Genomic DNA, 14,959 nt, shown 5'->3' on the forward strand with positions numbered 1-14,959 from the left:
TTCCCTTACGTTAAGCGTTCATAGGGTCGTTTTCCAGCCTACTGCCGGAGCACGGCTGCCTTGGTGTCCATGGGTAAAGCAATAGTGACATCCAGTGGTCGTGGAATTGAAGCGAGGACCTCCCTTTTTCAGGGACTGTCCAGAGGGTGTTCATGACTCACAAAATCTTTACTATAAGAGCATATGTTGGGGAAAATGCATGTTTTTCTGCCCTAAAACTCTTGCGGTTTTTATAAGTGATACACTCTGCTCACTGAGGGGGATATGCTTTCCAAGTAACCCTAAGAAAATTCGGCTCACTGGGTTACGAGTTGTGCACACTTCTGGAAGAGTTGTTTCTTGAGCTGTTTTTACAGCAGCCATTAAACCTTGCTAATTGTGTGCTTTGGATGAGGAGGGAAATGAGGCAGTTTGCACACTGAAATTCAGGAAATGGGGAAATGTGGTGAAGTCCTGTGGGGAAAATATGAATGGTACATGGTACACCTGCAAACCTCATGTGAAGCTGCTAAAATCTCAGATGGTATAACTTTAAGTATATAACATTGACCCTCAGGGGTGATTATGTTCTGAAATCACATAGAGGATTGCTTTGTGAATAGCTGGGGGTCTGCCACTGGGTTTGGGAGTGTTTGCATAGAAAAGGACAGTATAACTGTACATGCTTTTAAAATCTGACTGTAAACAGGTTGGAGAGTGCCTCATGAAACCAGCATTGACTGAGATGTGTGGCTTTTCTGAAGAAACTGCAGTTTGGAATGGAGGTAGCTCTTAAAACAGACATAAACGATGAACTGTGTTACTATGATTACATGTTCCTGATGGCAGGTAGTGATGTTAGGTACTGTAGGCTCTGCCATGAGAGCAGCCGATTTTGAAAGGCATCTGTAAAGAGCAGTTAGTAAAGATGTTGGATAACTGTTCCACAAGCTCATGGGATGATGATTCACTTCGCTGCCCAAGGTGCATCACAGTTGGATGGATACCTTGCTTATAAAGCCTTTTCTTGAGTGGAGGTGCCTAAAGGACAGAGGCACTTTTTCCCTGTCTCCCCTTAGGTGGATGTAGCCTCTTGGGTGCATGAATAGCAGGGGGGATCTGAGAAGCCTCCTGCATGAGGCACCTGCAGAAGAAGAGGATTTTGAAAACATTAATCATAGAGTCTCAGACTGGTTTAGGTTAGAAGGGACCCCAAAGCTCATCCAGTTCCAACCCCTGCCACAGGCAGGGACACCTTCCACTAGAGCAGGTTGCTCCAAGCCCCATTCAACCTGGCCTTGAACACTGCTGGGGATGGAACAGCCACAGCTTCCCTGGGCAATTGCTTACAATCCTTTCCCTCAATTAGCATAATGTTGGGGTGGCTGCATTCAGTTTGGGAGTGGAAGATCACTGCTGGACCTTACTGGAACGGAGAAAGGATGTCGGTGACCTGGAGCCCAAATGGAGCAGATGAGATACGGTCACGTCTGGCTTGCTGTTTTCATCTCTTGAATTCCACAGCCTCTATCTAACCTGAGAGAATCCGTAGTATCAACTCTTCTGTCTGTTTTATGAAAGCTTTCAAATCCTGAATCCACAGGTTTCCTCCTCCCTCTTGAAGGACACTGCAGCTCTGCCCTGCCCTGCCCCAGTCTCCTGGCCCCCTTTTGAAACAGGCCACCATAGAAACGAAACTGGGGGTGAAAACAGCAGCTTTTCTGTTCCTGCAGATCTGGGATGAGTTGTCTAATAACGAGTCTGGTTCAGGTAAGGGCTGGGGAGTTAAATGAAGGATTCGAGGTTTTAGAGAACTCCAGGATTACGTAGCCTGACAGGGTCTTGGCAGGACTTTGTATTTTTTTGCCTGCCAGAGAACCCCACTCTGCCACATCTGTACTCAGCTGAATGGTGTTCCTATACCATTCTGTGTGTAGGAACAGGACCCATTTCTATGGTTACATTATTCTGTTGCTACATTTCCCATGCAAATAAGAATGACAAAAACGGCTTCAAGGATGGGAACTGCAGTGCAAAGTCAGAGCAGAGCCAACATTTGCATAGGCCACATTTCTCGTAAGTCATTTGCCTGACATCCTGTCCTCACACTGTTGTGACATGGAAATCCCAGGACATGCATATTCACCAGCTGCTGCACAGCTCGAAGCTGCTTACAGGTTGAGTAACTTTATTAAATAGCTTTCTCAATTACAGGTTGAGATAAGTGAGTTGCCAGAATTGCCTCGGGCTCAATTCTTGAAGAGCAGGAGTGAGGAAAGGGGGAAAGTAACACAGAAGAGCCAAGTACTGCCTCAGCTGGTGCTGTCACCCTGCAGTGGGTGCCTGTGGGTGCTGTCCTCCCTGCAGTGGGAGGATGAGGTCCATGTAGGAGGGGATGAAGTAGGAAAAGGGAATGTTTCTTGTTCAGCTGGATGCTTCTTACTCAGCTTGGCCCAGTTTATCACAGTTGGTGAGGCTTCCGTGAAGTCTTTTTTGTTCCCCACGGCTCTTCTGGTGAGTAATGGTGTCCTGGGGGACATGTTTTCCAAGTGTTCCACGTGCCCTCACTCCATGCTGTAATTCTGTTTTTCGCAGGAACTGGTGGCTTTATCACCTTCACCCTTTGCAGTCCCATAGCAGGTGAAGGGGAAGGGTTAGCCTGAAAATAGGGAAACATTCTAGAGCTCAAGAAAAGTTTGTACCCGAGAGCTCCTGTGTCCTCCAGCTGTTCTCCGCTGGTTTGCTGCAAGAGGCTTTCCCTCCAAGCTTTGCCCACTTGCATCCCCAACTCTTTCATCTTTTCCTATTCATACCATGCAAAAGTCCACCAAAGTAGAAAAATTAGCAGTGTAAGAGGACTAAAACATTTTAGCTATTGGATGTACTTGGCATTGAAAGCTTCTTACGTGACTGCACTGTTAGCGAAGTACATGTTTGGGCTGATGGTGCTTCTGCCGTTATATTTCTGGAGTATTTCAGGACTTTGGCTCTTTACAGCTGGGATGCAGATCATGGCTCTTCAGGCTGTGTTCTCTGGGGATAATGAGAGTGTGAAGAGCTGAGGTCTGCACAGGGGGAAGTAGGCGGCTCATAGAAGCCACGCGAAGGTGGTTGGGGTTTGCCTTCGGGAAGTGAGCAGGTACCTGAGCACATCAGATGGAAGAGGAAAGGGGGAACCTGCAAGGGCAGGAATTCCTGACACCAACCATTTCCTTCAAGTCTAGCAGGCACTGTTGAGTTTGCCCTCACTATAGGCTGGCCAAAATGGTTGTGGTTCTTGGCTAGAGCAAAAGGAAGAGGGGACATACAGGACTGAGGGCTTGTACTTAGTGCAGCAGTTGTGGGTGCCAATTAGTGGATTTGTTAAGGCCCACAGATTTCGGAGTGTATGGATACTCAGCCCTGCATGCAGGCTGCCTGTGGTTCTGTTCAAGGTCACTTGCTCCAGCTGTGTTTGAGAACAGAGGCCAGGATGAGGAGGAAAGAGTGCACACAACATGCGGTGTTTTCATGCGCAGACTGCTCCTAGCTGCCCTGTGCTTGCCTCCTGCTTGGGCGAGAGCCACTGCTGTTGCTGTCTCTGAGAACCCTCTGAGCCCCTTCCTGGCAGGGACATCCCCGCTCAGAGCCACTTGCCAAATGCTCCCACACACAGGAGGGAACAGATCCTCTTTCTAGTTCTGCTTTCGGTTCTGCTCTGCAGAGCGCTTCTGGTGTACCGCTGCTGGGACCTGGTGTCGGTGGGACCATGGAGAGTGTGACTGAAACCACCAACCCCACCAACGTGCCTTTGTCACCAGCTCCTTCAAACCTTCTTGGTGTCTTGCCCTTTGGTTCTGCATCCCGGGCAGGGCATCCTGGTGGGACCACAGGACACCATGCTGCAAAGCGGGACCAGGACAAGAGAGAATAAACTGGAAAATGAGCCAGTGTGGTCCAGGAGTGTGAAATGACTGCAAAGGGAAAAGGAAAGACCTTGCTCCAGCTGCTTGCCTATGCTAAGAAGGGATGCCAGTCATTCCTCAGGCTTTTCTAGCATGACACACAGCTGTAGCAGGATCTCTTCTGCCAGCAGACTGGGCTTGTGCTCTGCTAGGATGAATCTGTAAGAGATTTTCAGTTGTGTCAGACAGCAGGCCCTATGAAAAGCTGTTCTTATTGCATTGAAGATCTACCACACTTTTAACATCCTGCCCTGTTTCAGTGCTGTAGTCCATTGCTTAGGCTGGGGATTTTAACAGAGCAGCAACTAGTGGATGTTTCCCTCTTGGTGCCTGCTCTGGCACATGGTGCAGGATCTGCTCCCCCATTATGCCCCCAGAATAGTTTCTTTGAAGAAACCATTGGTGAAGGTGATGCACCCATCAAAGGACATGGAGGGTTTGCACAGGAGACCGGTGGCTTGGCTGTGTGACTCAGCACCCTCCTAAGTGGATTTTTGGTGTTCTATGTCTCAACAGTGTGAGCTGGATTCCATGTGACAGCAGCAGCAAGCACAGATGTTGGCTTATATGCAAAATGGGTCGTTTGGGTGCAAGACTTTCTTGTTGGGGCTGGGCTGCTATGGAGATGCTGTGAGGGCTGGAGCACCTCTGCTTGGAGCCAGGCTGAGAGACCTGGACTGGTTCAACCTGGAGAAGGCTTTGGGGAGACCTTACAGCAGCTCCAGTGACTAAAGGGGCTATAAGAAATCTGTTGACAAGGGCCTGCAGGCACAGGACAAGGGGGAATGGCTTTAACCTGACAGAGGGGAGATTGAGTTGAGCTCTTAGGCAGAAGTTCTTCCCCGTGAGGGTGCTGACACCCTGGCACAGGTTACCTGGAGAAGCTGTGGCTGCCCCATCCCTGGCAGTGTTCAAGGCCAAGCTGGACAGGGCTTGGAGCAACCTGCTCTAGAGGAAGGTGTCCCTGCCCGTGGCAGGGATTGGAACTGGATGAGCTTTGAGGTCCCTTCCAACCCAAACCAGGCTAGGATTCTATTCCCAGCCAAGCACAGAATCACTTTGAAAATCATTGTTCTCAATGTGCTGCGCAGCACACCCTGTGGCTGGTGAGGAAGAGGATGCTGTCTCAGACCATGCAAGCCCCAGACCATGGAGGGTCTCTGGACAAGGCTCACAGCTTGCTGGAGTTTTCGTGTGTAGAGGTAAACAGACTGTCAAAAAAGGCCCTTTCTGCTCCAGCCAGCTCCATGGGTGCTGCCCATCTCAGTGGGACCCAGAACAGCCAGAGCTCTTGGTTGTCAGATTAAACCCTGCTGGAGAGGTCGTATAACCCCTGCATGGAGTCCCAGTGCTTCCCTAGCACAGGAGCAAAACCCCCTTTGCTCTATAGACAGAGGAGCTGCAAACACTGGGACTGTTTCTAACTGCAAACCCAAAGCTTTTCAGCAAGAAATGCACCCCTGGGAAAATAAAAGCAGCTTCAGATCTTTACAGCAATATCCTTCCCCAGTGAAACATCACTGCCAAGTTTGGGTCTGTTTCCAGAGCATTTTTTGGGCAGCTGAAGGACAGATTTCCTTACGGACTGCTTTGCACTGTTGCTGTTGAATCCCATCAGGAGAGGGCAGCTTGCCTTTAATGTGAGCCACTGCCGCGTTTCCCCGCCGAGCTGCAGCCTTGCCAGCCCTGGTGTGGTTTTGATCCCTCCTTTTGGTTGCTTTTCCATTTTTTCTCCCTTTCTTTTGTCTGCTGGATCACAAAGCCCAGCTCCTCTCTGCTAACATCTGCCTGCAGATGTGTGGGATTTGAGACAGTCAAGTTAAAACCTAGTAATTCCCTACAGCTGCTGATCTCACCCCAAGCTGTGATGGCACCGTAAGCCTCAGGTAGCAGGAACCTGGATGGACACACTGCTGCCACTCCTTCAGTCTGAAATATGTTGTTCATTTATTTGTGTGGCATAAATAGAATACTATGACATTTTGTACAGTTCATGTGAACACGTATATCAAGATTGAAGTAAAAGCTATCCTGTGGCTGCCCCATCCCTGGCAGTGTTCCAGGCCAGGTTGGACAGGGCTTGGAGCAACCTGGTCTAGTGGAAGGTGTCTCTGCCCACCACAGGGGGTTGGGACTGGATAAGGTTTAGCGTCCCTTCCAACCCAAACCAGTCTGGGTTTCTATGAATTGGTAACAACTGAGCCAGTCTTTAAAATAAAAGTGAATATAATCTTCTGAAAGCTGTGTATTGATTCCTGAGCCTTGGGACCAAACTCAGGTGATTTCTGTGAATTGCTCCCTAGTCTGAAGAGTGAGAAGGATATTATTATTATTGTTTTTCAATCTAGTTTTTGCCTGTGCCAAATGGCTGCTGAAATGATGGCGCTTTGCTCCATCCTCCTTGAAAATGCCATTTCGGCCTGGTGTCACTGAAGGGCATGGAAGGGCTGATAGTGTCAAATTGGTCTCCACTCATGATCTTTGCCAGCCCCAAAGCACCCAGTTCATAGTGGGAACATGTGGGGCAGCTCCATTCTCTGGGATAGCGGTTGCTCCTGGCCCCTGGACACAGCCCCCAGTACAGAGGTGTCCAAAGGGAAAACTGTGCCTGCCCATGCTCCTGGGCAGGTTGCTGGTGCTGGCTGTCCTTGGAGCACAACAGGTGATGTGGGAAATGGATATCTTCATAACCACTACTCAGCTGCGCAAAAGCATCCTCCAAAACAACTCAGCAGCTGGATCTCACCAGGGGTGGGCTCTGTAGGAAAGGAGAAAGTCAGGAGAGGGATGTGCCTGGAGGAGATGGAGGTGATCCCAGCAGTCTCCAGCCCCTCTGCAGAGCAGATGGTCCCCTGTGCAAACCAACCTGTAACACTGTCCTAAAAGCAAGGGGCTCAAAAGCAACCATCCAGCTGCTTGACTTCAGTGCTGCAGCCACCCTCTGTACAAACAAAGCCCTGTGTGGGTTTTCTGCCTTCTAGAGACTCGGGAATTATTTTCTTTCTTTACTTGTACTTGCTTTTTACTTTCTTGGTGAAACAAGAGCTGCAGTCTGAAAGGGAGCCAGCCCCTCTGGGAATCCAGGGAGGATGCTATAGGTGCACAGGGGGTATTTTCCTGTGCCAAGGGAATCAGAGGGCTCAGTCTTGGTGATGGGTATGGGTGTGAGAAGGTGTTCTGTCTCCTGCTATGTCTGTGCTCGTTCTCCTTCTGGATGCTGCAGTGGGATGTATAGGGTCCCAGACTGGTTTGGGTTGGAAGGGGCCTCAAAGCTCATCCAGTTCCAACCCCCTCATCCACCTTCCACCAGGGCAGGCTGCTCCAAGCTGTGTCCAGCCTGGCCTTGAAGACTGCCAGGGATGGTGCAGCCACAGCTTCTCTGGGCAACCTGTGCCAGTGCCTCACCACCCCCACAGGGAAGAACTTCTATCTAACCTAAACATCCCCTGTTTAAGTTTTAACCCATTACTCCTTAGTCCTGTCATTACAGTCCCTAATGAAGAGTCCAGCCCCAGCATCCCTATAGGTCCCCTTCAGATACTGGAAGGCTGCTATGAGGTCTCCACGCAGCCTTCTCTTCTCCAAGCTGAACAGCCCCAACTTTCTCAGCCTATCTTTATACGGGAGGTGCTCCAGTCCCCTGATCATCCTCGTGGCCCTCCTCTGGACTTGTTCCAACAACTCCATGGCCTCCTTATGTTGAGGGCACCAGAACTGCATGCAGTGCTCCAAGCGAGGTCTCACGAGAGCAGAGCAGAGGGGCAGGATCACCTCCTTCAACCTGCTGGTCATGCTTCTTTTTCAGCCAGCTGTGATTCACTGCTGCTCCATGCCTGCACCCTGGGATCCTCTGCTTGCGCTGGGCATTGCAGGTGCCACTGAGGTCCTGCACTCAACTAGAGAGCACACAACGCCCTGGCAGCTTTGCTTTGCTCTCCCAGTTATTTCAAGGTTTATTTTAAGCCTGGAGATGCAGAGAGGGCTGGCACACTCCCTGGATGGCGGCTTCTTGTCAATTCTGTGGTTATTATTCTACAGAGCAAAGTGTAGAGCCTGCCCCCACCTCGCCCTGGGGCTTGGGTTGATGGGTGAAAACTGAAGGAGGGTAGAGGCACATCCAGAAATCACAGAATCCCAGATAGGTTTGGATTGGAACGGGCTTTAAAGCTCATCCAGTACCAGCCCTCTGCCACGGGCAGGGTCACCTTGCACGAGACCGGGTTGCTCCAAGCCCCATCCAAGTTGGCCTTAATCAATTAGCTCAGGATTTATTTTGTTACCCAACTGTATCTGACCTTTAGCCTCATTGCTTTCCAGTCTCCAGACCTACACAGGGATTCCACCTCATGCTTCCAATATTCTTTTCCAAAGGATGCTGGGTTTTTTTTGTTTTAGTAAAGCCATGCCTGTGTCACTCCCCGGTTTCCAGCACTCAGCATCCAAAGGGCATCACCAGACACAGGGGTGAGTTAGAGAAGAGTTCTTACAAAGCCCAGTGGATCTACATCCACACTCTTTCCACCCAGCATCCCTACCCAAGGGGTATGCATGCCCTGAGCATGGTTAAAAGTGATTGCTGGGGTATCCTTCATGTCCTTTTAAACAGGTAGGGTATGCAGGATTTATAGCTATTGTTCTTTCAAGTGCATTCCTCATGGCTATCACTATATATATACACATGTGTACAAATACATGCTGTAGTTGGAGTGCTGCGGGTGGCTCATGAGGAAGGATCAGCCTGCGCTCCTGGGAGAGGAAAGGCTAATTTCTCTTTTTGAGCCAACAAGGATGTGCCAGAGGACTCGAGGAAGGGGAGGAGTCGGCAGCACCTCTATGCTTGGATTTAAAAAACGGGAAGCCAGCAAGACATGAATAACAAATACAGCCGTGTACATCTGCCTTCAGGGAAAGCCAGTTTCCCTAGGGCTCGCCCCACACTGAAATCTTGCTTGCTTCAACAGCTCCATGACCTGAAGAGAGGTGCTGAGAAATGTGGCGTTTAGAGCAGAACCTGGCCGAGGTCCTGCTCCCAGATGGGACTGGGATTTCTTTCTTAATGCTTTGATTCCCCCTGACAGTGATGGCTTGGTCTGTCTGTGGGAAGTAGAACACCTAGCTGAACTATTTTAGCATTAAATATCAGAAGCCCACAGTTCTATGGTAAGCTGCATGAAGAGTTTTCCTAACTGGTGTTTTCTGTCATGCTGCAGCATATTCCATGGGATGGATATCCTGTGTGGTGGTCCTGGCCTGCTGCAGACCTCCACTGGGATGTGGTGGGCACATGGGATGGGGCCAAGACAGGGCCAAGCATCACCACCCCAAGGGATACAGCAAAGGAGGGGGGACAGCAGATGGGTATCACCCAAGGAAAGGTGTTTTTTTGACCACACTTAAATAAACATGGAAAAAAAGGTCTCTCCACCGCTCAACCTACCAGCAGAAAGAATTACAGCCACTTCCAGACCCTCTGGATCGTCTTCACTTTCCAGCCTTACTCCAGTGGACCACTCACTTCTGAAGGCAAATCTTGCCTTTTCTTGTTTACTTTTAATTCTCCTATTGGGCAGTGCTTGGCCTGGTGCCATTCATTGTGGATTAAGTTTCCACTATGAAATGGGTGATGGTCTGATGTGGGGTGTCCAAAGTGGTATCAGTAACTTGCTGTCTTGGGAGAGCTTTGTTACCCTCATTAGCTGTGCAGATGCTGCCTGCTTGCACATGGGGGCTTCTGGGTCTGAGTAAAGCAGGTTCATGTGTGGTGACCACTGCCTCAAGGGAAACATGGGTTTCCCTAGGGACAAGGCCCTGGGGTGGCAGTACCCCTGTTTTCTCAAATAACATTGCAAACCCAGTGACCTCCTTACTACTTTCTTCCTCACTGAGTCATTCCTGAGCTTGTTCTGGTAACTTTGCTCATGCCACTGACTAATTTCTCCTTAACTCTTTTTTCCTCCACCCTGGCCTTTCAACTGGAAAAACTGGATGCAGCTGGGTTGGTTTGGGTTTGGTGGTTTTGGTTTTTTTCTTTTAATCCCGAGCGTACCGTGGCGGGCTGCAGCACGGGGTAATTAGGGCTGGTGCTGTAGGTCTGGTGACAAGGGCAGGGGGTAGCAGCGGGGCTGCACCTACCACTCTCAGGACAGTCCCAAGTCTCCGGGTCGGGACTCGAACCAGGGTCTCTCCTTCCTCAAGCCGACACCTTCCCCTCTGAACCACGGCTGGTGGGCGGAGCGTACCATCCCTTGGTCACGCCCTCTCCCCGCCCCACGCGCGGGCTCGCCTGACGACAGCTGCAAAGCAGATTTTCAGCAGCCGCAAGTGAGGTGAGTTGCGGCCCCGCAGCGCGGGGTGGGGTGGGGGGGCTGTACCCCGCGGTCCTCTCGGCCGGGCCCCGCCGGTACGTGCGGGCGAGGGAGAGCAGCGGCTCCCTTCCCCTGAGGGGTGGGCGGGGGGCAGAGGCTCATTCACCCGGGGGTGCGGGTTAGGGAGCGGCGGCGGCTGCCCGCGCTTGGTGCCCGGCCCGAACGGGGACGTGAGGCGGTGGAGGTGGGGGGGGGCTGGTTGCTGTGGCAGCCGTGCCCGAGCTCCCCGCTCTGCCCGGCGCCGGGGGCTCCGCTGTATGCTCAGCGCTGTCCTCCGGGTATCTGTCGGGGTCGGAGCACAGGCTGCCATCGAGCTTCCTTCCGTCCCGCTTCCTCAGAGGTCTGGCGCCGCGACCAGGTGTCCTGCCGTGCCAGCCCGCGGCCTCCGCGCTACCTGAGCCAATGCTAGATCTGGAGGTGGTGCCCGAGCGGTCTCTGGGGAACGAGCAATGGGAGTTCACCTTGGGTAAGTGAGTGCCCCCGCGTCCCCTGGGTATGAGCGGGTGGTTCGGGTCCCCTCGTGACCTGTGAGGTTTCTCCCAGCGTTGTCAGGGAGTCGCGAGAGTGAAAGGGAGGGGGAGAGTTAAAGCTCTCCTTTTTCCGTCACTAAAAATACTAATTTATAAGCTTTGATAGTTTTAAGTCTCATCCTCAGGTTTTGCAGTGTGTTGTGCTTTGTTCGTCAGTATGTATGCCTTCTTTGTTTTCTTCTTTGTTTACCTTGTGTTGCCTTGCTGTCTTGGACTAGCAATTTTTTAAATGATTGCTACAAGAGGAGCCATGTGTGTACTGACTATCACCTGAGTATGTCAGGTGATACCTGGCATCTTCAGCTGTGCTAATGCTTAACGTGAACGCTGTGCTTTTTCTGTACAAACCCTTCATAAATGAGTCGAGTTTCGCAACTTCTTTGTGTCGTCGCTGAATTGCGACATTACAGTGGGTAAAGTAAACTTTTGAGAGCTTTTCTCCAGGTTAGATAACCAGTATTTCTCCCTGTCAATAATTTGTGCTTTTCGTGGCTAGGAGAGGTCCCTCCCTACCAGTCAGTACTCTATTTATTGTGATGAGAAAGAATTTTTCCGCAGCTTTTGGAAGTCTGGCTGGTGCTCGGCCCATTGCACTTCAGTGCAATGAAACTCAGTGTGGATCCTTCAGATGATCTGTGTTTTTAAGCTGATACTGGTAGCCCTTAGCACTCTAGAAGATGCTGTAGCTGCCACATTTTCAGAGTGATTGATAGATACCAGTGTTGGTATCTTAGTTTTACATCTTTGCTGTTTCTTTGTCTGGAGCAAAGTTAATGATAGTAGTAGTTTGGCTAATGCAAATGGGGCTCTGCATGGCAGCTGCCTGTATCTGCCAGAACTTTACTTACGCTGCTGCTGCTGTTGTCACCTGTGACGGCAAGGGGTACATACTGTTCCCTAAAAACACTGTTACACTGCTACCACAAGCTTGGGTCACACCGAAGGAGGGGTGATGTGACCTGGAGTTGTTTACCTGAAACCTGTCAAACACAAAGGGCTGTTTATGCTGCTGTGAATGTTTATGCTGTACTTCAGAGTCAAGTACAACTTGATGGTTTCAGGCAGCATTAGAAGTGCTTTTGGAGACTAATTATAGTACTTCAGGTCCCACCCTTTGAACTGTTGGTTTTCTCCTAAGGTTACTGTGCTCTTTCAGCTCTGTGAGACCTTCCAGGATCCTTTAGTGCCTCTATTACCTGAAAAGAACTACAATCAGAAAGTATATACTCTGACAATCTTCATAATATCATCTTCCCCCCATTCTTCTTATAAAAAACAAAAAAGGGAAGAGCGAAAACAATCTTGTTTTTTCCAGGAACCCCTAAAGAGCCTGTTAATGCAATCTCACGGTTAAAATTATACACTGTGTCTTTGTCTGTGTACACACACAGACACATGCATAGATGCGAGAGGGAGGAAACTCGGCCGTAATTCTTGGAGTAAACATAGCCACCATGTGATGTGTCTAATATATAATTAGCATGACCTGCTGGTACAGAGCAGAAGGCTGACTAGGTATTAAGATACCTAACTTTGTCCTGTGATGTATGCAAATTGTCCCTGCTGATAAAGCTGGTTGAACTGTGTTTGTGGTAACAAGTCTGGAAGTGCTGGTGTAAATGGGGCTGTGGCTGCCAGTGGTTATTCCACTCATGGTTTGTTTAGGTCTGCTCTTAGCAGAACTACTGGCAGTATTCCTGAACTGCTGCTGACTCTGGCTTCCAGTATTGTGTCCACAATGGAGATGACTGAGGGGAAATGCCAGGAAAATTTTTTACATGAGTTTTTGGATTCTGTTTTTGGCTCTGGTGTTGACTCACTATGTGACCAGAGCATAAAAAATTCAAGCAAGGCTAAGTTTTGTGTTCAATTAGATACCTGTGTCACTGCACCTCTCAGGCTACATTCCTGCTGTTTTAAACGAGAACAATTAAATACTTGTTCTGTAGTGCCTATAGCTGTATTATTAGTGTTCAAGATGTATGATTTCTAAAGCATACTTGCATTTTTCTTGCTTTTTATACTTTCTTTTCCTACTGAGTTTCACTTATTTTTCTTTAATGCATTATGACTCATCTTCTCTTTTAATCTTTATTCATTCCTCTTCTCCTGTCCCCTTTAAGACATAGCCTTGCTATAGGCTAACACTTTGAGCCCTGTTATTCATGACCAGTGCGTGTGAGAGAAATGTCTTGTGCTGCTTGTATTGCTCCAGCATTTAGCAAAGGGAGAAGTCTCCAGTGAGAGAGTCCTAGCACCGATCTTTGTGGGTGTTACTTGCCATGGCTCAGTTTGGTTGACTGTCTGCTGTGCTGGATACTGTTTGTTTACCCCGTTCCCCCTGCCTGGTGAGCAGGGGAAAAAGAATTCTTTGTTTTCCTTCTTGACTGCAAAGGCTCATGAATGTTGAGGAAAAGGGGGGGTGGTGGGGTGTGTGTGTGTGTGTGTGTGTGTGTGTGTGTGTGTGTGTGTGAGAAGGGTGGAGAAAAATAACCCAGTTTCTTTGCTCTTCCTTTGGTGCTCTGCTGATGGAGGCAAAGGGAGGATACTGGCTCCTCCACATTCATTTTAGGTTCTGCAAACTGTTCTTGGAGAAATTAAGCTCCTCATTGCAGCTTTGCTGAGCAGCTGCGTGGCAAAATCTGCTTGATTCTCAGTCGTTGAACACTGAACAAAATCAGTCCATGTCCATTTGCTTCCAGCTTGAGAAAGCTCTGAGTAAGAGAGTCACATGAGCCATCTGTTTGCACACTTACCAACCCAAGATTGCATCAGTTTACATCGGACTGCAGACTGGACTTCATGTTTGTGTGCACTTTTTTTAACCACATGCTTTTTTACTGAAACATTACCTGCTTCTGACACTGGGTCATTCACTGGCTTTGCTTGAACTTTTACCACTTGTTTGTTTTTTAAAAGAGCTCGTGGCCTTACAAGTCTCCGAGATACCCTGACTTTGAAAATTAATTTTATTCTTCTAAATAATCTTTAATCATAACTTTTACTAGATTAGGAAATGTGAAACTTTCATAACAGCATCTTTGATCATAGCTTTCTGTTATTTATGTTTCTGATCCATTTTGAAAATATCTAATACATAATAGCTGTCTCTTTAAAACTCAGCTGCTTACATTACAAGGCAACTGCTATTTCTTAGGTAATAGGAAACAGTGCTGCTTTATTGTGTGGCTCTGCATTTTAATTTTATTACTGTTATTAAGCTAATAGCTGTTCTTTTTAATATTATATAATATTCTGGTGTATAATTTCTAGCTGAAAAAAAAAAAGTTTTTCCAGGCTACTGTGAAAAACAACCTCACAGAAACAGTTGTATATCATATTTACATATTTAATTAGTATAGCACTTATCTATAAGCCTGTTCTGCTTAAACTTGGTTTCGTAACTGCAGAAAAGCTGCAAGGTATGGGTTTGACAGGCTTGTTAGTTTGGAGTGACAGTGAAAATACTGTATTTTTTTAGTGTTGCGCTAGTATCGCATTAAAGCAGTACCTGTGGTGAGATAGGGGTGTGTACGTGATATATAGAGAGAGATAGGGCATTTTTTCACTTCGGTACTGTAGATAATGTCTAAAAGGTGCTTTGGAACATGACGTACAGTGTGAGTATGAGAGGTGTAGCTGGTAACTAAAAATTTGAAGGCCTGAATTGTTACCTCAAGAAAAGTGTAAGTCCCACGGTAGATTTTTCCTAATCAAGGCAACTTTCGTGATATTTAAAAACTAGAAATAAAGAAGAACAAAGCAAGGAATGTAAATAAGATGTCAGATAACTAATCTAAATTGACTTGCAGCAATTAGTAGGGAAATAAAACTTCACAGTTATGAGCTCATAACCTCTCATTATAAAGTCTTGCTTTGAGTCCGGGGACACTCTCATGTTTCGTTTGGAAAGGCAACAAAGGATTTAAGTGTGATAAAGGTTGAGAAGGTCTGGAGCTATTCTTCCTGCAGACTCAGCTGTTTATTCCACTTCAAAAAATTTATAGCTGTAAAGATAAGATACACACTGAAGAAAAAAAAATACAAGAAGGAGCCCTTGAAATTGTGTTAGAAAGTGAATGACTATTAAGCCTATTACTTCAACAGAACCAGATTGTTTAGTAACCTGAGAAAATAATAA

General features: G+C 48.1%; 1 protein-coding gene across 2 annotated transcripts in view; it reads left to right on the top strand.

Annotated features, from left to right (window-relative positions):
* Positions 1-10,189: 10,189 nt before the first annotated feature.
* PHAF1 (phagosome assembly factor 1) overlaps positions 10,190-14,959 on the top strand; it is a 34,465-nt gene continuing 29,695 nt past the window's right edge. The window contains exons 1-2 of one of the 2 annotated variants that reach the window (XM_061344089.1): positions 10,190-10,249; positions 10,627-10,754. In XM_061344089.1, the coding sequence (XP_061200073.1) occupies positions 10,691-10,754 (64 nt within the window). In that variant the 5' untranslated portion in view covers positions 10,190-10,249; positions 10,627-10,690. Of the gene's footprint in view, positions 10,250-10,384; positions 10,755-14,959 lie in introns of those variants that run through there. The other variant, XR_009724009.1, reaches the window with a different exon arrangement.

The sequence above is a fragment of the Neopsephotus bourkii genome, unplaced genomic scaffold (genome assembly GCF_033783945.1).
Source record: "Neopsephotus bourkii isolate Nb327-2 ecotype Australia unplaced genomic scaffold, CSIRO-AGI_Nbou_v1 NB_1863, whole genome shotgun sequence".
NCBI classification, from domain to species: Eukaryota; Metazoa; Chordata; class Aves; order Psittaciformes; family Psittacidae; genus Neopsephotus; species Neopsephotus bourkii.